Source organism: Bombus terrestris, chromosome 2 (genome assembly GCF_910591885.1).
Source record: "Bombus terrestris chromosome 2, iyBomTerr1.2, whole genome shotgun sequence".
In the NCBI taxonomy this organism is placed as follows: Eukaryota; Metazoa; Arthropoda; class Insecta; order Hymenoptera; family Apidae; genus Bombus; species Bombus terrestris.
In genome coordinates this window covers 17,728,263-17,754,692 of record NC_063270.1, presented here as the reverse complement: position 1 = coordinate 17,754,692, position 26,430 = coordinate 17,728,263, and the positions used below count along the sequence as shown (strand labels likewise).

The window sequence follows — 26,430 nt, the reverse complement described above, 5'->3', positions numbered from 1 at the left end:
TTGTAACACTGTAAGAGCGAGGATGTGGATCAGCACATCCTATACCTGTACTTGTACTTATTTCAATATATTTTTCTATTACAAATTCACCCACTCGTTCCTCTATCAGTCAACCTCAACAATGTTAAACAGAATTGCTACTTGTAAGACTTTGCTTGTTTTATTGCTAGAGGTGTTATCCCTACGATAGTGATTTTATTATTACTAATATCTTGTGATCGATGACTCGTAAAGTTTTATTAATAATATTACATCAATATGAGAGATCCTTGATCGATCATTACCGACATCGAGATTATCGATCAAATACTTGAAATACTAGAGTAATGAATACGGTAAAATAATCATTTTAAACTAGTTGTATACTTTTGTAAATAATGAACATAAGTGGTGAAGGAATCTGGCGATGTAACAGGTTTCGTAATGAGGAAAGGAAGGAACAAATTGATAAAATGAAGTGATTTTTAAATTGCCATTTATTTATCTGATATCTTCTGAATATGTAGTTGCAACTGTGAAGAACGCTCTTGAAAGCTACTTGAAGGATAGGCGCACCTGTGTCAAGTATCCTCAAGATCTTCTGACCTGTGCAACTCCCGTGTACGACCCTTCAATCCGCCTCGTTTACGTTTCGCCCGAGTTTATGCGGGTCGCGACTACCTCTGTGACATTCGACAAATTAAAAAATCTCGTTCTACGCGCGCACTTGCTGGAATAACCGGGCGTTGTATAAAATTACGAGGAAATATCGAATATGCACATACTTTAATTCTCGTTGAAACTAACATCGCAATTCATAAAAATTCCAAAGCATTTCATGAAATTAAAATTTCTACGAAATACGAATTTCCTAAATTATTGTAGCGTTCAATGAAAATTATTGTATTTCGAATAATTATTCGAAACATTGGAGTACAAACAAAAATACCTATTCGACATTTAAACCTGAAGGTGAGATATCCAATTAAGTGGTTGGTAAGACAACAGGAGGAATGGCACCGATTCAAAGCATTAATCGTCGTCATTGTAGCGAACTGTTGTTCTCGTTAACGGGGATACCGAGGAGCTTCCCAGTAAGTTGAGCGTCCCCAAAACCACGGAAATCCGTTTTCCATTCTCTTGAGGTAAAGCCGCGCTATTCTCCTAAGACGCAACCGGCTGCTGGCTACCCTGGATAACGTTTTGGTCTGCTGATCGTCAGGGTTACACGGGTTCCGTGTATCTTGCGAACGCTTAAACCAGCCTCTACACAAACACCGTCTTATTCCAAGCTTTCGGATAAATAACCTTGGTACTTGCCTTTTTCTTTCTTTTTTGTGTCCGCTCTAGAACGCACGATTATCTTTATGTCAAATTTCCGTGATCGTAACCGCAAAACACGCTCTACAGCGCAAAGTAGAATTTTACATAGAATTACGTAGGAATTTACATAGAATTTTGGTTCCTCTCGGGCTTCTCACACGAGAGGTTTCAATATGAAAATCCTAACACGAGAGTCGCGGAGTTAGCGCAGATCCTAGTGGATCGTTTAGAAACGTTAGAAAGCGATTAAATTCAAACTTAGCCAACTAAACGTGTTAATCGCGTTAGATAGTAACAGAATCCGATTCGTTTTTTCCTCTTTTTCGTCACAGTTCGAACAGAGGAATAACAGAATGAACGACAATAACCCATGGGTAGATTGCGAACTAACGACTTCCACTTTGCCAACGATCGAAACAGTGTGAACCAGTTACACCGCAGCTAGCTAACCATGAATACGAGCGTCGAAATTGTCACGCCAATCACGTAGCGCTTGCCCGGGCGGGATTGGAATTTTCGTTCTAATTTTTCCGCCTGGCTTTGACTTCCGCCAGCCAGTTCTCGTTTTGTGCGACTTCGTGTCGACGCTAGTTGTGACAGCGAAGTTAACGTTCTAAAGAAATACAGAAATAGGTAGAAATTAGGGATGCACAATGACGAAACAGCAGATTTGATCCAAAGATATGACTAATATTTTTAAAATCAATATTTTATTTTAAAAGGAGAGTTTCGTAATAAATATATTTCCAAAGAATCATTCGATAAAACAAAAAGACAACGTCGGACAATCTATGATTAGTTGACGAGATATTGAATTTTAGAATTGCTCCCATATAAAAGATTTTTATTTTCCCTGTTTTAAACTTTATATCTAGTACAGTGTCAATACTGTATTCGAAATAGATATAGTTAAATACTCGAACGGAATATTTGTTGAACTCTAAGACAATAGATTCAATAGAATGATATTACTTTACCACAGAACCCAAGATATTTATAAAAGAAAAAAGAAGAACATTTTGAAATACTCTCGTTAATCTGAGAAAAATTTTAGGCGAAACCTAGGTAAAATTCAACGGTGGTGCACAATCAGAGCCGTTCTAAATTCCCCGCAATCGGATACTTTCACTGTACTCCTCGTTCCTACGGCTTTTCACTGGCACAATGACTGCTCTAAAGAACGCTCAGCCACGCCAATCCAATGCAAGCTCTCGTTCTTCTAGCAAAACCCTAGCTCTTGAACAACGCGGTTATACTTTACGCTCGGAAAAACTCTCATCTTTTCATAGCACGTTGTGTTTTAACGTGCGCTGCCCGAACAACGAGAGCAGAATGACGACGGTGGTTTTCTTCCTCATCACGGTCACCTGGCTCAAATTAATTTCGTACGTAATTTCGCTATATATATGTAACTAGGAAGAAAAAAAATACCAGAAAATCATGAAAATAAATTCATATTTTTGCGGATCGGAGAGGAAAGAAGTGGAACGCCGTGCTTAGAATTATTTTGAACGAGATAAATCGTGTTATTTCACGTTGGTTATCGTCTAAATCTGTATGTTAGTGTTGGAATAAAGAATGACTCCTGCTGTCTCAGCTGGTACCGAATGAAAGACATCGTTCCGCTTTTAGATCGTGTCTACTACGTGACCCGACCAGGCAAACTCGCGACGGATATCCGACGTCGACGGTCGTTACCGATTATATCGGATGCTGTTTTTAGATAGCGTACGTCGCGAAGAATTAACCCGCTAAGGTCCATTGCTCTACACAGAAGGATATCTGACCTTTGTCCGTCTCGTTTCTCGATAAAAACATCAGAAACAGACTATTTCCGTAACTCTATGACCATCTCGATCTAATTAGCTCTTGTTTCTTGATGACTCCAAATTTCATACAATCGCTTATTTATCGGTCGATTGGAAATTATGCACGGTGTTCCAATTTTTTGTCAGCCAACCTTTCGGTCGTTCGAAGCTTTATTACATGAGTTCTAACAAATAAAAAACGTGAAGATACTTTACATATAGCTTTGAGCAAGAAGGCACATTAAACAAATATTAGTATACGCGGCATATTGGTACGAAATATTCGATGATCGATTCATTAAAGGAAGCGAGATCAAAATTTATTTCTTAGGATTCATTTTTATAATGTACGTTTCGTATTTTTCTTCTAACTTTCTAATAAAGCCTTAAACGACTCGTATCTACATAAACTATCTTCCCTGTTTTATCTATGGAATATTTTAACTGAACTGAACTGAACTTAACGGAACTGAAACGACCTGTGTGAGTTATCGTTCTTGAAGCAGGTTTTTCGACGTTTGAGGAAATTTCTGTGAACGGTTTTATCAGGCTGAAATATTTCGACGAGCTTATCGATGCCTGATAAGAGTAGCGAGATCCCATTTCCTCGCCGTAATCGGGACAGATCGCAGTGACGTTTCCGGTACCAGGGTATCGTGAACGTTTCCCGTGAATGATGGAGCAACGAAAGAATCGGGACATCGTCTATTATTTCAAGATTGCCCTCGGCGCTCGCGGAAACAGCGCGATATTACATCGTCGACTTTCGTCCCTTTCTCCAGAGGGATCCAGGACTCGTCACAGATATTGAAAACACAGGAGGAACAAACAATAACGGGACATTAGTCATCGATAACCGAAAAGGGTGCGTTTGAAACTTCATCGAGTTGTAAATGGTTCGATCGTTTGTATTGTTGATGGTCTTCAATGGTTGGTTTAAGCCTGGAATCAGCTGTTACTGAAAGTTACTGGTTTAATAAGTGGAAGTATTTAGATATTAAACACAGAGTTAAGAAACTTTTATGTATATTGCACGACAAGTATTTGCGAGACTTAAGATTTTCAATATTAAAGCTACGGAATTAATTCTTTACAACGTTACGAGACTTGGTAATTACATAATCTATAAAATCTTGAAATTTCATTTCACTTACACATCATCGTACTATTACATCGTATCAGATCTTCTTTTGTCTTGCATTTCCTTTAATTACAACATTGCACGTTATATCCCTATATCGTCACCAATTAATCTCTTTGTAACAATGAATAATTCCAAATATTCAAGTAAAGCCCTTTTATTTTATCTCTAATTATAATTTCTGTTTCCTGTAAATAAACAAAATTCCAATTATAACGGATGAAACTGAATACTACGAAAATAAAGTTCTCCAGTAACCGTATAATATTTCAAAATTTAATATTCCCGCCATTGACACACAAAAGAGGATACAACATCGGACTATAATCCTCTAAGGACAAAACATTCCTCCGTGACACGGTAACCGTACGAAACGTTATTTGTCGTGCCAGCGAAGTTACTTTCACACGGCGAGCTCGTGCTCCTTTTAATCTGGAGCTCAGGCCGTATGCTCGAACATTGTATGTGCTACGTTTCCAGGGCGATGCGATGCCCTGGCAATCTCACGTTTCCAACGACGCGGTCGAGGTACGTCGGGGAAGAACACGTGAACTTTTATGCGTTTCGTATCCACGTCGGGGATGGGCAACGGGCAAATCGCATTTAACTTGAAGCGGAAGGTCCGCGGGAGTGGGCGCGCACGAAAGTGAGGCCCCTTTGGGATTATAATCCGGCACCCTCTCAAGTATCCTGTTTACGACGACCGCCAAGGTAATTTCGCTTGAACCGTCAGCAGGGCCGAGCCTCGAGAGTCGAGCATCAAAAGCCGTTCTTGAAAGGAAGAACACGTACCGCTCCGGGGCTACTTAATTTTCAGGATTTTCCATCGTGGCTCCTCTCCCGGAACGCTTATAATTCGTGGATGCATTTTAATGCAACGCGGACGTTGCGTCGCTCTTGAGAATTTCGCGAGGCGAACATCACGAAACTTAGCTGGGAATAATTTTCTGTCGGGACTATCGGGGATTTCGTTTCGCTTCTCCTTCTTTTCTATTTCTTTCACCTTCCTACTTTTTTGTTTGCTCTTTTTGGAGGACGGGTAGTGTAGTCGAAGATGTTGATCGAATTGTTATTAACCGAGAGTGGTTCTTGTTTTAAGAACGTTAAAGCGAAGTTTGAAAGTAAATACCGCTATTAGATTGGGTTTAGAAGTGTACTTCTGGTAAGAGAGTACAAAGAGATTGTATAAAGTAATGTTAAACAGTTCCTTTACTTCTTTCATTACGGAGAACTGTATTTATTTTACGGGAAGAAACAAAGAACTTATAAACAAGTGGTGTTTAAGTTTTTAAGATTCGTAAACACCCGAGAAGACAAAGTCTTGATCATTTTATCGCGGATATAATGTTCTGTAAGATTTTTGTATGTACGTTATTTCAAGAAATTAATTGTTCAAAGAGAATATTCAAAAAATAGAACATTTTTCCTCGCAAGCTCGAAATTGTTTAATCGCCTCAAATGCAGTTCACTATGAATCACTACTTGGATAAATACCACATATCTCCACACGTCTATTCTACGCAATAATTCGCATCATTAGCCAACTCCATTATGAAACTCGATCGTTCAAACGATCCCGGTACACCGATGGAACATCGTATATGGTCTGCGTAGTGAATTCACGGATGGGAATAAAGAAGTCGTTTGTATCGGTTTACCGTATCGAAAGAAGGAAGGGAGGCGGTTGCCAAAATACGGTATTGTGCACAACCGATTATCACTCGTAGGGGATGATTAATCGCATTGAGCGGCGAAGGTGCGCCCGCAAATTGCGTCAAACATGCGATCGGTCGAAATTGATTCGACATGTAGCCATCTGGTCCATCGGTTATGGGGCTTGAATCAGTGGCCGAAACTTCATCAAAGTTTCGCGTCCGACGTAAATTGGAAACACCTCAAAGTTGCCCCGTTCCCCGGCGAATGAAGCCGTTGCGTTCGAAGGGGATCGATGTCTTAACGATGCGATGAAACGAGATGAAGTGGACGAGATGAACTAGTCTATATCTGAGAAAAGTTTTGGGTTTGTCTGCGTTGTTTCGTAAATAGAAGTGTTCAATGGCTGTCAGAAAATGATGGGAAGTTATATTGTTCTTGGTTATTGATCTTTAAGTAGATTCAACCTTCGAATCAGACAAGTTTCGCACTGAACGGATGTTGGATATGGATCAACGCACAATATATCTTTTTCCGTGTGTTTTTTATTTTTCTTATCAAAATATATATTGGCAGATATGATATATTTTTCATAGTTTTGTCTAAAATGGAATTCTAAGAATCCGAACCAACGCCCACCAATTTTCAGTCCACCGTGACAATCTCCGACCCTTTCCACGAAACTTCCTCCGCTCTAGAAATTCTTCGACGAGATCCTCAGTATCGATGAAGCGACATAATCCATTTCTGTGGTTCTGCATGACGACGATGGCGCTTAATGAATTCCCCGGGAAGTCGAAAAACTTCTTACTCCGACAGATCCCTTTCCTCTTTCGGTGGTAGAGGTTGGACTCGAGAGGAACCGCCGAGTTTCGCCGATTAAAATCCTCTCGTTTCACGAAATTCCGGGCGGAACACCGACTACTCGGCCAGAGTTTTAATATCAGCTTCTCGCGTGACGGTTTTGAGAATCGAAAGGACAAGACGACCGTCTGCTGTACGTGGACTGTTTATGACGGCGAAGATCCAGCAATGGTTCGAACTTGCTTGTCTGCTGGTTGGCCTAGCCCCTCTGCACCACGATTCCCGCAAAGGAGAGATATTATCGGCATTCTACGAGTTCGATTGCCGCGGCCCTGATTCACCTCCTCTTTCCATTTCCTCCGGTTCGAGGGTTATCGACACCCTGTCAACGGTTTCGCGCTTTCGTTGTCGGGGGTGGCCCACTTATCGAGTCGATTCCCGTCGAACAATAAACAGCAGCCACGATGAAACCGGCGAAAACGACGACGTCGAGGTCACAGTTTCGTAAAACATTCGACGACGACGTTGTTTCAACGGTAACTATGTTTCCTTCTACAGCCCCCCCCCCCCACGTATTTTCACGTGTATATCGCGAGGTAGAAACGCGTGTTTCATTAGAGGCTTCGTACACTTTCCAAACGACCCCCTTTTCTCGTCGCGCTTGCAATCGATTTTCGTCTTTCACTGTACGTATTTAGCTGGAATTTCTCCAATAGACTCGTTGTTGCCTCGCATTTCCCGTAATAATTATTCTTCGTTGATTGATGTTCGCGGGTGGGTGGACGCGCAGCGTTTTTCCATTTCCCGCATCGTTTTGTTCTTCCCAGCCGGATCTGGGTCAACGGAAACGTATTTTCCATCGGAGGAACGGAAAAACGACGCGAGCGAGGAGGGACCACGATCGATCAAAATCGAATGACACCACGGGAAAAAGTTCACTCGATGGAAATGGAACGCTCGAGGAAAATGTTTCTTTTTTTCGCTCTCTCTCTCTCTTTCGCGCGCGCAGTCTCTCTCTCTCTCTCTCTCTCTCTCTCTCTCCAATCCCACCCCTCGACCAGCCCGTGCGGTTCCTTCTATCGTTCGCGTTAAATGAAAATATTGATTTTCGCGCCTCTGGTATAATATTTATAGAAATTAGATTTATCGGACTAGCGAAATCATTCTTTTTATAATATTTTATAATATTAATAGAAAGTCGATATCATGTACAAACCAAGTCTTCGCGTGTTATTCTTTCGCTCGATCCATCATGACCACCGTATAAACGTCCAGAAGCCAAACTTTTGTCAAGTTGTTCGAAACATAAGCGCTCGAAGGGATCATTTCATCCTCTTCTTCAATCACGATCATTGTCTTTATTCGCTTGCACATGGTCCTCGAAGTTACGAATTTCCTGTGCGACTCTGTTGCGAGCAAAAAATTTCAGCAGTCGTCAATCGGTTCGGTCTCTTTGTTCCTCGGTAAATAATCGGCAAACCGCTTCTACGGACATGAGATCAGTCCGACGAAGATTCGAATGTTCGTTCGACGTTCGAGTTGTTGAAGATCTCGGGATCGGAGCTACTAGGATCCGAACACACAGCGAATGCTTCTCCATCGAAGATTTCTTCCATCGATACGACAAATAATAGCTGTCCCACCCATATCCGCGTGAAGTCCTCGTCAGGGTCGGACAAGTTATTTTCCATGTTCGACACGACCCAACCGTCGAATCCGTCGTGTCTCCTGGTCCTCGTTCTTCAATTTAACGTCGCGATCCCTTGTCATTACAAATCGGATTCCGCAGCCGGGAACGTCTTTAAATCCGCGGTCGTTCTCAGAGACTTTGACCTAGCCGAGATTAGGAACCTGTCTGTCCAACCTGTGATCCGCCAATGATATAAATTTTACGGGGACGTTACCTTTTTTTCTGATATCGAGTCTTCCTGCTCTTCAAAAGGGACATTAGAAATTTTGATTATCCAGAACGCTCACACGTGATTCATTAATTTGAACAGTAGGTAATGTAGTATCGTGGACAAAAAGGCCTAAGATATCGGTCGAACCATAAACAATGTCGCGATAGCCGAGGCGTCGTCGGGTCCATCAATGTGTCGTCGGTCCTTTCAAGTGAATAGTTTCGTAGAAAAGGCCTATGTGACCCTGGCTGTGGGTGTTTGCGGAACACATGCGCGGTGGAGCGAAAAAGACAAAGGGATGCTAGAAACAGAGTTAGTGGAGAAGTCGTACACAGTGTGAGTTGAGAAGTCAGAGAGAGTGAGTGCAGAAGCCGGAGAGTATGAGTCGGGAAGTTGAAGCCGAGTATGATAATAAGACGTACGACGATATTGTAATCAGTTCGTTATATTGACTATTGCTTGTTAAACTAAAACATCATTACTTGTCCTTACTCTAAGACCCATTAAGTTAGTACAGTAATGTTTAAAATTATTGGTAAAATTAATGAATGTAAATTTAATTTCAATATATTATTAGCAATGATAAATATCGTGCTTGACCATTACTTTGCCAATATTTCGTACATTTTAATAAAATTTATGTTATGTATTTATATCGTTGCTACAAGTGTTCACACGATATGAAATTCTTAGAAATAGTAATTGGAATTCAGTAGATATAGAAAGGTGTAAAGAATATAATTGTAAATTTTATGCATGTGTAATGTTATATTATAAGAACTTTATGTTTGCACCATAGAATCCAATACAAAATCACGCGCTACTCTTTTATGAAAAACTTAACCGCAGATACTAAAGTAAAAAGCGTAGGCCCGCTTCTGTTCAATACAGAAGGCAACACGCGATTTATCTACATGTACGCGAGTTCGTCGAAAAACTTTATTTCTGGAGAATCCTACAAATCTCCTTCCAGCTACCGCTTCCGGTTTATTGGCTGTGAAGCGTTATGTATGCACGTTGAAGATTCCCGAGATACGGATTTACGGTCGGCGAACGAAGACGTACATATTTTAACCCCTTCTCTCAATTTCTCCCCTTCGATTCTCCCCACACGTTCAGTTTTTTCCACTGTGGTATGCGTTGTTCTGCACGATCACCGACTGCTCTAGCTCTCCGCATGATTTCACTTGTGTAATTTTCTGCATCGAAATGCTTTAATAAAAAGCTCTTTAAAAAAGGAAATGAAAAAAAAGAAATTCGATCGAACAGGGGCGATTAAATTTCGGGAAAAATCAGAACGTGGAGGGCAATGATTGTATTCACGATCGAACTGAATGCACTCGACTCGACAAACACGTGACCCTGATGACTTCTGCGATATGATATAACTATATATGTTTTTTTCTGTCATTCCTACGCTGTAGGAGATGTCAATAAAAATGCAATTTCCATGGGACGTATTGCTTCGGCAGCGATCGTAATGCCTCGCGAAAGATTTGTTTACTTACGTATCTACGATATATTCGCGCAGGAAATATGGATTCACGCCTCGGTGGAGGCAGGACGAAACATTTGGAGAACAGGCGAAGAAATTGACAGAGCTTCTTCCCTCACTTTATTCCTCTTCCCATCCCTGTTTCTACGTTCAACCCCTCTTCGTCGATGTACCGCCAACGTCGTGGAACTTTCCCGTGGCGCTTTCTTCGCGCACCATCGCGCGCCATCGCGCCCTTTATTTCCCTTACATCCGAACTACCTTTCGATCACAGGCTTTTACTTTTTCCCCGTGGCAGTCGGCTGTCGAAGTATTTTGTAATCCCAGAAAATGGTGTATCCCAAAAGGAAACAGATTTCACCCCTGAACGCGCCCTTTATGCACGTCTGAGCTCGATATTCTTGTTCCTGGCCGCGTGCTCTCAGATTTGTCGAAATCTTAACGCACTGAATTGATCCCTTTTCCTGGAAGGGAAACACCATGAACACTGTTTTCTGTTTTCTCAGAAACGAATGAAATCCTCGTTGATACAGAAACATGAAAAAGCCCCAGAGGATTTTCAATTAAATACACGCACTAGTATTCTCAATTATTCTCGATTATTCTCGAAATGGATGTACTATAAATTAAAATGTTTTAACGCTTTTTCTTTCGGTTATCGATCGTGTCAATTTCTACTCAAACCATCAGAGTAATTGTTATACGAATTGTTTAATAATTTGACGTTTTAATAATTTGACGGATTGCAAGGAAATCTAGTGTTTAATCGAAAGTTAACAATATTCGGATTCAACATGCTCGTTGAACCATGCTGGCATTTAAATGAAAACTAATCAAATTAATATATCCATTTTAAATGTCCATTGTAACCCAGTTCCATATCAATCCATCCGTTTAATAAAACAAAGATATTTTCTCTCAATTATTCCATGTCTAACATTGATTTATTTATTTTTATCCATTTCAATCTCTAATATTACATTTACTCGACATTTTACGAATAAAATAGCAATATTTTAAAAAAAAGATCTAAATATTCCGTTCGCGTATATTCTTTTATACGCGAAATTCATTATACCAGCGAATTTCTCAATTAAATTGTCAATGCATTCGGCTGGAAAGAGCCAGGAACGACGATGAAATACTCTGCGTATCGAGCAGGCTTTCGACATTAACGGGGATTCCCTCCGAAATTTATAAAGCTCGCGTTCTCTAAGCTTGCCGCATAAATAATGCATGTTCGCCGCGGAAAGAAACAGATAGAGGTGGGAAGAAGGGGGTTTACTGTGAGGCAGCTTAACGCCGCTTGTCCCCCGATCCTTTTTTGCCATCGTCGTCCGTTTAATCTGCGCGAAATTTTGCAAGAAATCCGCTCGTTGATATTCACTGGGACTCGATTCGCGTGCAGGCCTCGTCTCCATGCAAATAACGCAATTAAGAGATTCGAATATAGCCGAGATAACGCTCTCTCGCCCGCAAACAGTCAACTTTTTCTTCCGGTCTCGCCCACGCCACCTTCCCTTTCGCGTTCACCTGTATCTCGAACGATTTGCATAGAAAGTCACCCTCTAACGAAGTCGTGACCATCTTCTCTGTTCGTTTTCATTGAAGGAAGAGAACTAGCAGCTTAGGTCGATTCAGTTTCCAGGGAATAGGAAAAAAGAAATATTGCACGTGGGAATAATAATTTAAAGGATGATTTCTTCTGTTGCATTAAGTTGCTGAAAGTTTACTTAATTAGTCGTATATTTATTCTTTTTAATTAGCATACGCTGAATGTGAGATATTATCGAAACTTTGATGATTTTACATCGTATTTTACTTTTATATTCTGTATCCTCAATATCCTTCTATATTGTTGTATTGTGTGGTATCATTTCTGAAGTAACGACACCATTGTGTTAAGTCCAATAATTTTAATAAAGGATAATGGTAGTGCAGAAAACACAGTAACTGATTAACATGTAATTAACAAAACAGTATAATATATGCGACAGAGATAATAATGATAAAATATAAAATGATTTGCATACAAATAAGAAATTTGAAAACGGTACTGAAATAATTATGTCGGATATGACTGATAGCCTGAGTTCAACTAGCTCCTTCCTTTTTGGAGAAAATGTCTTCGACTCCATACCTGTGTCTACTGAAAAATGGATGGCCACCATATTTTCAAGGACAGCCATGGTCAGACATCACGTAAACGTGACGACAGCCGTCAAAATTTTGATAATTTCTATAATACGAGGAAATTTGTGTATATTTAACTCTTCCACTTTCGAAACAGTTAAATTTTACCATTATATCTAGTTTAAATTAATCATATAAATATTCAATCTGAAATTTCAGCCCAAATTCATCCTCGAGATCGTGTCCCGGTAGACCTCTCTTATCTGAAAAATATAAACATCATTTCTAAATTAACTGTGCATGCAGGTACGTGATTCTGATAAGAGGCTCTTTAGTCGTAAACGAAAAGCTAGAGACCGGCGCGAAGAGTAAGAAGGTATGTTTCACGAGAAGCTGATTTTCGGAGAGGTACAAACGTGATTGGAATTCCAATACTTTCGTCCGTGGGAAGAAGTTCATTACAGTAACGAACGTCCGCAGACCTTTACCCCGTGGGTCAAGCTGTTCTTCATTTTCTCTCAGACATAGCACGCGAATCGATTCGTCGTCAAGAATCTGTAAATCGTCGTATTGCGGAAATATTGAATTGCAAACAGATTTTGAGTCGTAACATGTTAAAGAAAATGATGAAAACTACATTTATGATAATAATGAAGCAATCGTAACGATGATACAGCCTCGATAGCGATTTAATTTGTCTCTAATTTCAGTCGTACAAATGGCAATTTATAAAATGCCAACTGGAAGATTAGTCTAGCGTTGCGAGTTTGAAAAAGAATAACAGAACGAAAAAGAGGGAAGAATCGTTTGACGTAGCGTCGTTTCCTCCCTTCTGCTGGTCGAAGAAAAGGTTATTCACCGTCTAGAAGCGCGAAGTTGAGAGGCCGAGCCCGCCCCTTTGTCAGCCCTTTTGATGTTAACAAGAGAGACTTCAGCTTCCTATTGCCGCGACAGCTTCGACAGATTTTCGTGCACACGTGTCGATCGATTCCACCCTTTTCGCCGTCTCTTTCTTTCTCTTGCCGAAATCTTTTGTGGCCTACGGAGGTCGTGAAACGAGGGCTTCCATCATAAATAGCGTCGGTTTTCCGATTCCGATAGATGGATCGATGGAAAGTTTCAAGGTCTGTAGGAGAGAAGAAAGGGTCGACGGAAAACGAGAGAAGGCTGCCGATGTAGAAGTTGAACGAGTTTTCAACGAAATGCTCGTAAATCATAAAGAAGGTATCTGTCGATCCGTGCAGCGTTTCGTACAACGTCTAGAAACGACATATTGTTCCCGATCGAAGTGTTCGATAAATCAAACGTAGCTTGCCACGAGCATAACCAAAGTAGATCCGTTTAAGAAACGTGATAACTTTCGAGACGACCATCGTTGAGGAGGAGGTGCAATCGTATTGGCAGGTAATCAGATCGCACGGTTGACGAAGAGCCAAATGAAGGAGGATTTATTGTAAGCAAATAGAATTAGAAGTTACGAGTGCCTTGAGTAACCTCTGGTCCCGGCTGCTGTGACGCTAACCCAAGTAGAGCTAACCTGACCTAACTAAGTAATTCAATTAGAGAAGCACCGAAGACGGTACGCCCGGAACCCGTCCACGGAATCTCGGTAACGCTCGTTGTCTCGTCTCTACCTGGCTGCGTTCCGAATCGTACCCTCTGCAACTTTGTTCCCATGGTCGATTCCTTATTGCTAAATTGGCTGTAGGTTTCAGCGAGGTCACGGCTAACGAGAAACTTAAACGAATACAATTTGTAGCGAGCATCGAGTTTATACGAAAGGATCGGTGCAATCTTTTGCCGGATAAAATTAAGGGAAAAGATTTAAACGAAATACGAATATGTATTAGACGTTAAAATATTCGATTGTTTAGTTCTGGGATTCTGCGTTGAGTGCTCCATTGTTGTTAACAAATTCTTTATCAGAAGATCTTCTTTGATTTATTAACTAGAGTTCCTGAAAATTACATTAAAAATTGGTCAAATCTTTTGTAGAGAAAATTCAATAAAAGAGAGCGAAAATATGATATAGTTACGTGTTAAATATCAAAGGGCCTTTTAAAGGAAACGTTCTTTCTATCTGGGAATTCGGAGACACATGTTGCATTATTTTTAATAGAAGATCAGAAGATCTTTCTCAATTCACGAACAGATCCTTTACTTTTCTGTCTTTTTGTTGTAATCTCACCGATATTACGTACACCCACGCACTTTGATGCGCAGGTGCAGAAACTTCTCTCTCGGTGACCTGCACTTTTATTGCACTGTTAGCTGCCCGGAGAATCCGGAGAAACGCAGTAACCGCTTCAGTATGAAAATCACCGATTTACCCCACATTGCAGGATAGTTTTACAGTTTCAAATACAGTCTCACGAATAACTTCATATACAGTTTCATTTTATATCCAGGTTTCTCTTATCGTCTTAACACTATCTGCGGATATTTTTATTTTAATAAACATTTTGCATTCTTCACATAAACACGTAGAATAAAGAAATTCAACATCTCTTGCATCGCAATAAAAATTTTTAGAAATACATCTTCGAGGCATACATTTCATAAATACTTTGAGCTTCTAAGGGCCACATCGTTAATGTCAACCGAAGTAGGTTACGAGTCATCGATATAGGTGGAGCCAAGATGGAAATCGTCATTAGAGTATAATCAGCAATCGTGGGCGATTGACGTCTCTGGTATCGTCATTAACGGCACATGTAATTTGAAGAGATATTATCGTCAAACTCGATGACTACGCGTGTTATCAGTAGTCGATTCAACAGTCCAAGAGTAAGTCCAACTTCGGTTTCACCGACCCGAGGATAGTTCCTATCGCATTTCACGCTCCGAGATAACCAGTTTCTGGCGCTAAATCTCTAGAGTCGTCGGTGTCGAGTTTCAAGGCACAGGAGTCATCAGAGTCGTGCCTCGCGTTTCAGTGTCGTCGATATCTTCTCCTGGAAACCTTCTGTTGCCAATATCTTGTTCTCCTCCGTTTTAACGTTTCGTACTGTACTCTACATGGTTTCATACCCATTAAATTGCTGATAAACGTGAATTTCAAGTTTATCATACTCTGTTACGAATATGTTATATTTACATACAGTTGTACCATTTCAAAATTTGTACACATATAATATGTACGATATACATTTTGGAGATAGTATTATTTTATTTTAAAGGGCTCGTTAAAATAACACGTATTCGCTAATGACGGAGTACAATTTTCTGTAGGAATATTATTGCAATTTCCGTATAATATGAAACACATTCGTTTTCAGACTGATATTTCTACCTTCTCTTATAATGATCCATGGAAATGTGACGAAAATTGACAAATTCATTACGGGCAAGTAAAAATAATTATGAAACTTCATACGTTCTAGATGGACAAATTCGGGCTTCAAGCAGAACTGCGCGAATCTTCTATCAAACCTAGCTCGATCTCTATAAAAAATTACTTTGATTTAAATAAAAGTTACGTGTATTCCACTAACTATTATATATCTTCCATTTTTAACAACGTAATAAATATAATGCTCGAATTTCCAATAAACATAGAATAAAACGTTAAAAACAACTTCGTCCAAACGATTCGGACGCGTTCAGAAGAAAAACCCCGAATGACATATCGTTTTAATTAAAAGAAAAAGAGTGAAGGACGTCAGGAGCGCGAAGACACTCTACGAGCGATAAGTTTTTATGTGGAACATAGGTCCTGTTGATGGAAGAAGTTCTTCTTTCTCGAAAAGAGGTTCAGATATCGATTCTCGTCCATTCGACGAAGGACTCGGACGTGCTTGCTTTCTAAACAGCTCTCCAACACGGCAAACGACCAGTCCGATCTCGGATCGATGCTGGACTAATCTCGAAGAAACTTCGTCGGTTTGACCTCGTCGATCTTTTTCCGAAAACACGATTCCTTCGATTGCGAGATACATGTTCGATCATGTTCCCGCCGTCGTTCTCGATCGTCGCGCGAACATGCTTCGTCAAAAAGTTTTCAAGGAACGTTGAAACAGTTCGATCGTATTTTTCATCGTGCCACTGACTGTTTCTGCGTAATAACACGGCGATACACTCCGTTAGTTTCGAGGCACGTTTTCGTCTTCAAGACGTGCACCGTTTCCGTCTGGCCCGTCTGATCTCGTTTCATGAGGAGAATAAATCCATTTCTGTTACAGTGCAGCATAGGTTCGTTTCTAGTTCGATGATATCTTCTTGACGTACAAAGTGTTACATACGAATGTTGTTACTTACGAACGATTGAAAAAATTGTTTCCAGTTTATATAAATGATAACTTAATAACGATGGTTTAATTACGAAACGGTTTCATCAATGAGAACTGTCAGAAACTGTAGATCCTGTTAAAAAGATTTGTCGATAAAACGAATCTACCGTGTAGCTAGAGGCAACTGCGGTTTTGCAGTAGTATGAGCTTGGCCGAGTCCCTGGTCAGACGGTTTATCAACTAAACAGTAAAAATTCATATTTGATCAAACCTGAATTCTTTTTTTAACTTTCGTACAGATGTCTCTATGTTTTTCTTCCTTTGTATTATACATTTCTCGTTCTCATTAATTTTTTATTCCATACATTATCTTTCGGTTCCTAGAAAAATTCAAATTTTAAGACAAACGTACAGGTCGTTTATAAGCAGCGCACGCGAATTGATAAAAAATTGGGCGGTTCCTTCGCGGCCAGTCGCCTTCTGCATCATTTACGAAGAATACGTAAATTTCCCTAGCGTGTGCCATGCCATGAGAATCAACCGTAAATATCACGGACCAGTATGGATCACGCAATAACTCGGTTCATGATATTTATAACTAGTTTCTTTTATTGTTTCAACGCGCAAAATTCCGTGTATCTTGCACACGTGAACCAGGCAGGCTAAGTATTTACGTTTGTTTCAGAATAAACGAAAGCACCACGAGGTCCCAATTCCTGGCGTACTTCAGTTTCTCGTCCAAGGCGAGCGTATCCGTTGGTTGGCCAGTAAAAGGCGGAGATCCGAAGAACAACACCGGTGAGTGTGTCTTTCTTCCCGTTGCAGCAACCTGTTTCATTTTATCACCGTTTTATTTTATTGTCCAATCACGTACAAAATCTGTTTAATGACATTCGTAAAATCTAAATTCACGATATTTTGGCTCTAAATTTCGATGTATAAAATATTATTATTTGATAGAAAGAAGGATAAAGTTATAAAATAATATTTAGAAAGAACACTCTGAGACCTCTTCTTGTCGGTTGTTACTTTCGAATCTCGACAGATCTCAAGGGTAGGTGATAAAGTGCAAGGTCTTATTTTACAGGTTTACTCAGGAACACTTAAAAATCTGCAATAATAAAACTCGATCTAATTTTCTCAAGATACGAGAAAAGAGCGTTTCTTGTAAAAATCCGCGGAAATTGAAACGAAAGTTTGAGTAAAACTTACGTTAGTGCCAATTTTGAATACCAATCGAAACTACAACGAAAAACTGTAATCTCTTCGGACGAGAATGCTTTGTACGCTACGTTTCGTGCTTCAATGAGCAATGCAAACTCGCACCGCGAAATCATAAGTCAATCAGGATACCTAGAGCAATCAAACAACGCGTAGAAATTAACAGCGCCAGGTAAATTCGCCTCTTGGAGGGATATCGAGCAACGACGAGACCAAACGAATACGCTAAACTGTCCTGCCTCGCAGATCAAACATTGATCTAGATCGGTTTCCGAGTTCGTTACCGATAACTTTATCTAGCTGTAGGATATTATGCGATTGTATCATTAGCGAGTTCATTTTCGTCTGTAATAGGCAGACACCTGCGGTTCAAACGCGCTACATCGATTTTCAAGCCGGTACCCCAGCGTACAAACCAATTCACCGTTTCGAAATTAACGGATCAGCCTCGGGATACCAGATTAGTGAAGCAATGTTCAATTTCAGATAAGTTTTACTTCACAAACGTAAAGTAAAGTGATAAAAATGTTATTTAATAACATTGGAATTTTTTATGGCCAGATTTAACAAAATACAAGCGCGACGTTTATTTCGCAAATTCTCCTTGTGGAAAAATAAGAAAGTAATATAGGGTCAGATATTTTCGTTTTCGGCTTAATTTTCGAGAAAATCGGATTTGAAAATTAATACTTGAACGTGGCTAATTGCCGACTGAATACGAGAAACAATCAATAGGATATCTTTCTAAATGCGAAAATGAATAAAAGATGTGAAGTAAAATGTTTTCTTTTAAGGTTTCATTTTGAAGAAAATATAGCTGAAATATCCTTAATTAAATATCGGTCTAGCGCATGCGTGTGATAAATTTTGAAATTTGCTTTTCTTGGAAACAAGGTGTCTTGCGAAAGAATTTTATTCGACATTTTCGATTTATTTTTACACATAGAACGATCTCCTGTCGATTATTTAGTACTAGTCTGGAATTATTCATGTTCGAGTATATTTAGTAAATTTTCAAACTCGATTTTCTTTAAAACTGGATGAAAGAATTTTATTCTACGTTTCTCATTTATTTTTCTGCAAAGAATCACTGTGCACTCGGGCTCTGTATAATTTAAAAATATACGAACACGATACAACACAGGACAGTGAATATATTCTTCTAACAGCCATGCGTTCTTTCTGTCACTCATTTCAAGCGAAATATGCAGATATTTCTAGGACACATTCAGTCACGTTCACCCAAAATTTTGGGTGACCAAGTACTCTTCTTTCACATCCTAATCTCAACGTTAGATTCTTTCACGTATTTCTGGCATTCAAAACTCGGCTACTTGCGATATATAATAACACCAAGTTCTCATTAATACTAATATTCTCAAATATAATAATAAAATGGGTAGTTAAAATAGGTAGTTGAGTAGCTTGACTTTATACTATAGTTGTCGTCAATAGACGACGAAATGAAAATCTAGTGAAACACGGCTGATGTTAACGAGCAACATGTTTCGTATCGCAAATTGTAGTGTATTTAGACTCGTCATCCTTTTTGCATTTGAAGCGAACCAAGAATGTACCCGTACTTAAATAACGAGTTGTCGGCTCAAACGAGTCGATGCATGCCGAATCTCCTGTAATTCGTCAAATCGTTCTTTACTCACTATCGATACCCTAAGAAAATTCCACGTTAGAAAATAATTCTCATTTCTACGCTAGGGAATCAAAGAGGAAGAAATGGAAACAGAGAGGATCGAAAGAAATTCTGATTCGCAAGAGAAGATTAAAGAAAAAAGAGAATCCAATTTCAGAATTCGAACGTCGCAACGGATCACTCTAAGAGTATACACTATCTTCCATCTTGTCCGCGCAAGATTCACGGCAAAGAGGAACAAGAACGAGACGAAAGAAAAAGGGGAAAGGTTCTCGTGACAGGGGCGTCTTGGTAAGAGTATTCTTTTCCCGAGTGAAATCCTGGAAGAAAATGTGAGAAACGCTCGGCTTTCGAGGACCCTTGGTGTCCGTGGAATCTTTGCACTCGACGTTAATTCTGAACCGATGGAGAACTGAAAACGGTCGTGGCCATGGACTTTCGAAAGAGAGAAATAGAAGATTGCCAGAAAGGATGGGACGAGGGATGAAAGCGATAGCAGTCGGTGGATGCACGAATTTCCTTACGCAAACAGAGAAGAGGCGTAATTTCTGCCTAGTTAGAACGAAAATTATGCGAGCTTAAGTGCGAGATCGTCCGGGCTTAACCGAATAAGGGCAGTTTAGGATCCATGGAGAATTTAGACTGACCGAGGTAAAGCGTTAACGACACGAGCTCTCGACCACCGATCTCCATAGAAACTTCTCTAATTTGCCATTCTAAAGAGTAGTATCACGACGTTACGACCTAAATTATCTATCGTGTTCGTAACTGTTCGAATCTTGGTCGATAAAGAATTTCAGAGTGGAAGTTCAGCCACGCTCGTTGCGATGTAATGGAGATTCATGAAAAGAGAATGTTCAATTACGACGTTAGATAGAATCTAAATTATTAAATTCTGTTTTTTAACATTATGTTTATAGAGGAGAACGTTTGAAGGATTGGTTAGTATTATCTTCGTCGCTATTTTCTGCTTCAGTTAAATTCTATAATTTTATCAAGTGTGATGTACAAGAATAGAATGATCAAATAACAAGAGATCTCCAGTGGATTGAACAGTCAACGATGATATAGCTCCGTACCTTTATTTGTTCAATTTGGAATTTGAAGTTTGGAAAAGCGCGATAAATATAAAATGCCAACGTCGAAGTGAATTTCTAAATCAGGCAGCGCGTTGGTATTTTTAAATCGTCGAAAGGAAATCATGGGAAACATAGAGAAACGCTTCTATTAATATTTGGCCCGGTGTTCGGCTATCGATGCGACGGAATTGCACGTTCCAAATTGGCAGGTAGCTGGATATTTTGGGAATGCAGTGCTGCGCGAATGACTCTAATTGGATAATGTTTCCTGGTGCAACATTCTACGCATTAATGTAAATTTCACAGCCGTTCTGCTTCGTATTCGCAGAGGCAGTATAATAACGAAATTGGTCGTTACGACAATTTTGTTTAGAACGTTGCCTTATCTCGACGCTGCAGCTGTTTAATGTAGCGCTTAACCCTCCGCAATAAACAAAAAGCAGCGGCCTCTGCATCCTATGATATCTGCGTTTCTATATCAAATCATCGAACTTCTATTCGCAGAAAAATATCGCTAAAACCATATATATATATATAACATCTGTCATCTTTCTCGATAAGATTAGTTATAATCACAAACGATCCTTGGATCTACATAGGGTCATCAGCATACAGGAAAGTACGAAAGGTCTGATTTATGATTTTAATCGAAGGATCCACGCGTTCGATAACGTGCCAATTATCTCCACATATTGTATTCCGCATACATATTACTTACACGCACATTGCACCGCGCTACGGGAACAATGAATAATTTATGGAGACCGAAATTGAGCCTTACGCCAGTAGCACGGGCCTGTTCGATCGATACAGCGCAGATTATTAACGGCGCATCGAATTGAATTTCGCTCGACACGCGAAATCAAAATGATGAAATCGAGGACAGGATCGTAGGACGAGGTTGAAAAGGGATGGAAAAAAAGAAGAGAAGAAAGGAGAAGAAGGGAAATAGTTGGACGTCAAAAGGACCGGTGCTGCTACCGTTACATAGATGTCACATTTTTACGACGTCCTCGTTCACTTTTTTTATACGACACCCTATTTCCTGGGAACAGCGTGACGAATGTGTGTCCATTCCACGGCGAAATAGCATTCGACAGTGTGGCCCCCGGTGGATATTCCTGCAAGAAACTTAATTCGTTGTAGGGTATATTGAGCGAAAATGGACGTTCGCGACTTCATTTAGTATCTCCAAGGGAAAAGAACAAAAAAGTAAAGAGAACGCGTTAACTAGCACCAAAAATTGAAACAGGACATAAACGATATCTGAAATTCCAATCGTTTATACAAGAGTTTTGAGAATTCTCAGGATTTTTACTCTAATGTTACGAACGACACATTCTTGTGCGTTATTTCAATTTAATTACACTGTCGTAACAGCAGGCTGCTGATATTTATGCAAATTCGTATCTTTACGAATATGACCAAAGAAACAAAACGTAAGCAGAGATCTGTTTCGTCCAGTAAATATTATACCGAGTACCCTACTTAGATTACTTTACGTATGTTCGCGTATATGCATTCCCTGGATTTTGCTATCTTCAAATCTTCTATCAATGGATAAAAATTCGCAGTCCAGTCATTCGCATAAGAATTCCGAACTGCGAAGATAAATATCGTGAAGAAAGTAACTAACAAGAATCTATATCTTTGTTATATCATCCCAGCGAAAGCTAACACAGTAAGAAACATCGTAATATCCACAAAGCAATTTCTAACTATCATCAATCTGTACGTGATACGAAGAAATGGCAACGATAATGTCCTCGCAAAGAATAAAGAAACGAGTATATAACTTTCTCGATATCCTCGAAGCAGCAGTAACAAGTATATAGAAGAAGTCTCAGTACTGATAAAAGTAAGTCTGAATCACCGCGTATTATTCGTACACGTACAAACACGATGCACGTGTACACCGAGCTATTTCGTTGGTCGCGTCATACGTTTCCAAGGAACGGATTTAAGGTTTCCTTTACAACGGGCAACGGCACGCTGCCTGGGGTACTAGCGAGTGTATCGATAGGAAGGTAGAGACGAGGCGGAATGAAGGGAACGACGGTGTGCAGCGTGGTAGAGCGGTCGTTTTACCGGTGGCGGAGTAGCAATAAGAAAGGTAGAGGCGGATGAATCCGCGCGGTGGTAAAAGCGGTGGTCCGGGGTGAAAGCTCTTCCCATCCCCCTCTTCTCTTAACCCACCCCGTACATAGGGAACGCCGGTCCACGTATAACGAGAGACGACAACGATTCTCGATTATCCCTGGGAGAAAGCCTGGGGCCTTCCATATGCGCGAGACGTACGATTCCGGACGTCGACGTGACTCCACCCACAGGATGAATTCCCTTTTCTTTTACTTTTTGTTCCTCGTTCTCCTTCTTTTTTTTTTTTTTTTTGACAACCATCGTGTGGCCTGGCTTTATCGAGGTTCGTGAACGAAAAGAAGCGAAAGGAGACAGAGAATAGGAAAGTCGAAGATGTGAGAATGAAGAGAAGAAACGAACGAAAATGTCGCGGTCGCTTGACAAACAGATCAATCGTTCGGTCTCGCCTCACTTTCTCCTTCTTCTTCCCGCCATCGTATAAATCCGTTTTTGCCCCCTTTTGTCTTTTCGTTCCGCTTCTTTCGATTTAATCCAGGGGGATTCCGTTTCCCTCGTTCCAGCGGGAGAAATCGTACAAAGAGAGACATTCTTAGAGAAGTGGAAGAGGTCGATGATTCCACAGTGATATTTCAACGCGGCTCGCATGGAGAGGCGTGAGTGTCGCACCAGTATAAGTCAGTCGGTCGTCAAACCGTTCTTGTAGAAGTGAAAGATCATTTGCTAAATCAGAATGTTTTCCAAGAGGCTACGTCACATCTCGGGGTTGAGATATACGAGAAAAACGTGTCAGGGAAGGGTAACCAGCCACTCGGAAGAAAAACGAACCGTCGACCGATTGACAAACAAATCAATCGTCGAGTTTTACGTATGCGATCCTCTCGTCGTGTCTGCCAATTTGTCTGAGAGACTTCAGATGCTCGATGGATATATTTCAATGTGATACACGCTGGTTTTCAGCGTCAGACTGTAATTTCTTGTTAAAAACAGAGGTAGAGAAAGAAACAAAATTGTGACGTATTTTAAAAAATACGTTATGCGGGAAATGTTGTATGAAATGTATATATCAAAGTAGCACAAATTATACTATAAAGGAATAGCATGCGAATAGGAAAGTGTACGGTTTATTGCTTTCTTAAGCGGCCCATAACTTCATCTCAAGAACATTCTACAGCTATCACATTCACGCTACTTCCTCCAGAAGCTCGCCGGGAATATATTTCTCCTGCAACACACGATTCTTCGACAGGCTGCTGCGTAAATGCTCCGCCACTTTCTCTCTTCCCTACCGTCATCCCTAAGAGGGTGCCGCATCGTGGCATTTGTCAGATTTCAGTTCCCTGTTTGCAAATTTGGCGGTAACACTTCCGTCGATAAAGAATTCCAAAAATATATAGAAGGGTATTCGTTTGTTTATCGTAACTTTAATTTCCGTATAAACTCTATTTTCATATTTCGATATTTTTCTATGTTTTCACCAAGCGAAGCCAATTTCATTCCACGTAAAAACGAAAACAAAAAACAAAAACGTAATTCGATAATAGTAACCCTTAAAAAACAATGTTTAAATTTTTTTATACGACGAAATAAGAATGGCAAAATAAAAATAGAATAATATTTGAACGACTGGATTTTTCTCGTGTTTTTATATCTTTAAGCTGAAAATAAACGAGCGTATGAATATTTAACACTAGAAATACAATATGAAAGTTAAAAAAAAATTTGCACGCTGATATCGCGTAATTCTCTTCAAAACGTTATCATTAGACGAAACGATGTTGAATATTGATGACACAGTCCATTTGCAGTGTCGCTATGTGTTATGGTAAATATGACGTGTTGCGAAAAAACAAACTTCGCGTTCGATCCTTTCGCCATCGAACTGTTTGCATGCCAACAGAGCGACAGCTACAGGGAAGAGAGAAAACTTGTTCGAATATATGGATATATAGAATCTCGATGTATACATTCGGTTTACATTCTGTCTTCCGGATGACCTGGCAAACGTTTGCAAAGTAGGCGAAATCGAAAACGTTTCGCCAGTTTGTGCAACCTATACCGGTTATAACGCGAACGTGGCTAAAACGAGGGAACGATCGAATTGAAAAACAAAACAAAACGAAAGAAAAATCGCGATGGTTGCCGAAGTAAATTGACTTTATTCAATTATATTGATTTGTTTGCGTGCCGGAACGTGGACCGTCTTTTTCCTCCTTTTATTATTAGTTTCACTCTTTTACCGTTTGCACTTTTAACCCAGATTTTTGGTAACTTTTGAAAAGGAACAAATAACGATCGAAACATGTGCAACGAGTACTGAAGCTATTTTCTTCCTTTTTCCGTTTTTTAAATAAATTTTCTATGCAATAGACTGTAGGTATCGCTATTTGAATGACGAGAATTATTACATTTTAATTAGAGCGCTGTAAATATCTTCTTATGATACATCTTGCAGGTAGTGTACAAATAGTAGAAGTGAATAATAGCGTACAGCTGACACAGCAGTGTAGGTTAAAGTAATGGCAGACCTGAAACTTTTCAATGTATACTTTTTTATAGACAGTAAACGTTAAATGTTACTATTTAAACAGTGAGAATTATTAGATTTTTAATAATGTTATGAATAATATTTTATGGCAGAAATTGTTGATTGTAAGTAGTATCAGTCAATAATAATAGATATCACAGGCACAGTAGTATAGATCGAACACACTAGATCAGACACGAAATATAAAGGTAATAAATTACTGACTCGGATGGCTTTAATTCGTTCTTTTAAGGGCATGGTTATAAAAAAATCAATATATAAAAGTATATTTAATAGCAGGTTTATCCCTTTAATCTTCTCCTCTGCGGCAAGGTTTTCATTCTTTCCAGACGAGATAAAAGGATTATTCGTTTGGCTTCCTTCAACCGTTGATTAAAATGCATTTCGGAGAAGATATAACAGATTCTTTTGAATTTAATAAATAGACCTATTGTTATACAAAAAAATTTACGCTCTGTATTTGAAAGTTGGAGAAAACTTTTCTCTCTGTGCAAATATTTGCCTAACGCCCCTGTTCCTCGCTTTCTCTTTCTCTTATTCCAATTTTCTTGAAAACTGTGCTCGTTTGAGCAAACGAATCGACTCGTGGTATTTTAATTAACACGTCTGTTCAGCACGAGAATTTGGCCACGAACAGTACCTTTCTTACGCTAAAACATTTCATTAAATACTTTGGTTAAGAAAACAGCATTGTTACAAAAGAAGAGAAACTGTTTCGTTAAAACATATGCAACCGGTTCACGGTGTACAATATTATCAACACTCGGTAAAATATCGAAGCATAAGTTATCGCATCATAAAATTATGGAATCAGGATAGAATATTCGTGCTGGTATTAATTTATTTAGTGATTTTTACGATGATCTTGCGCATGTGCGAGAGCATAAGTGTAAAGGTAAACGCGGGAAGTCCATTTAATTACGATGATGTGTTCAACTGTGACGAGTGAGAGAAAAAAAACGAGGGAGAAAGAAGGTAGAGAAAATACAGGTTGGAGGAAAAAACGGAGAAAGGAACGGAATTAAGCGACTTCGGACGCGAGCAATTAGGTGGAAAAAGAACGAGCAGAATTCAGTGCAGGAAGCCGAAAGGGTGAGCTCGAGCGCGAAAAAATATGCTAAAAGACAAGGTAGAAAAAAAAGGTCTCGAGGACGCAGAAGCCATTATATATATTCAGAGAAGCTTTGGCGCCCGTGGATTGGTCCCGTCCTAACTCTAATGGGTCCACCCATTATGACAATTGCATCCTCCGGATATATAAAACTAAACAAAAAACATGGAGGCAAATAGGACGAACAAGTGCAACAACTATACGCCGTCATCCTCCGACGCCGTGTCGGAGGAAAAAGGCGAAGAAGGTGGCGCGCC

The 26,430-nt window shown here is 39.7% G+C and overlaps 1 protein-coding gene across 10 annotated transcripts in view; it reads left to right on the top strand.

Moving 5' to 3' along the window:
- Nucleotides 1-26,430, top strand: part of LOC100643756 — a 269,723-nt gene that overhangs the window by 152,516 nt on the left and 90,777 nt on the right. For all 10 annotated transcript variants that reach the window (XM_048413828.1, XM_012320389.3, XM_048413823.1 and 7 more), the window contains exon 6: nucleotides 17,152-17,264. In XM_048413828.1, the coding sequence (XP_048269785.1) occupies nucleotides 17,152-17,264 (113 nt within the window). The remainder of the gene's footprint in view (nucleotides 1-17,151; nucleotides 17,265-26,430) is intronic.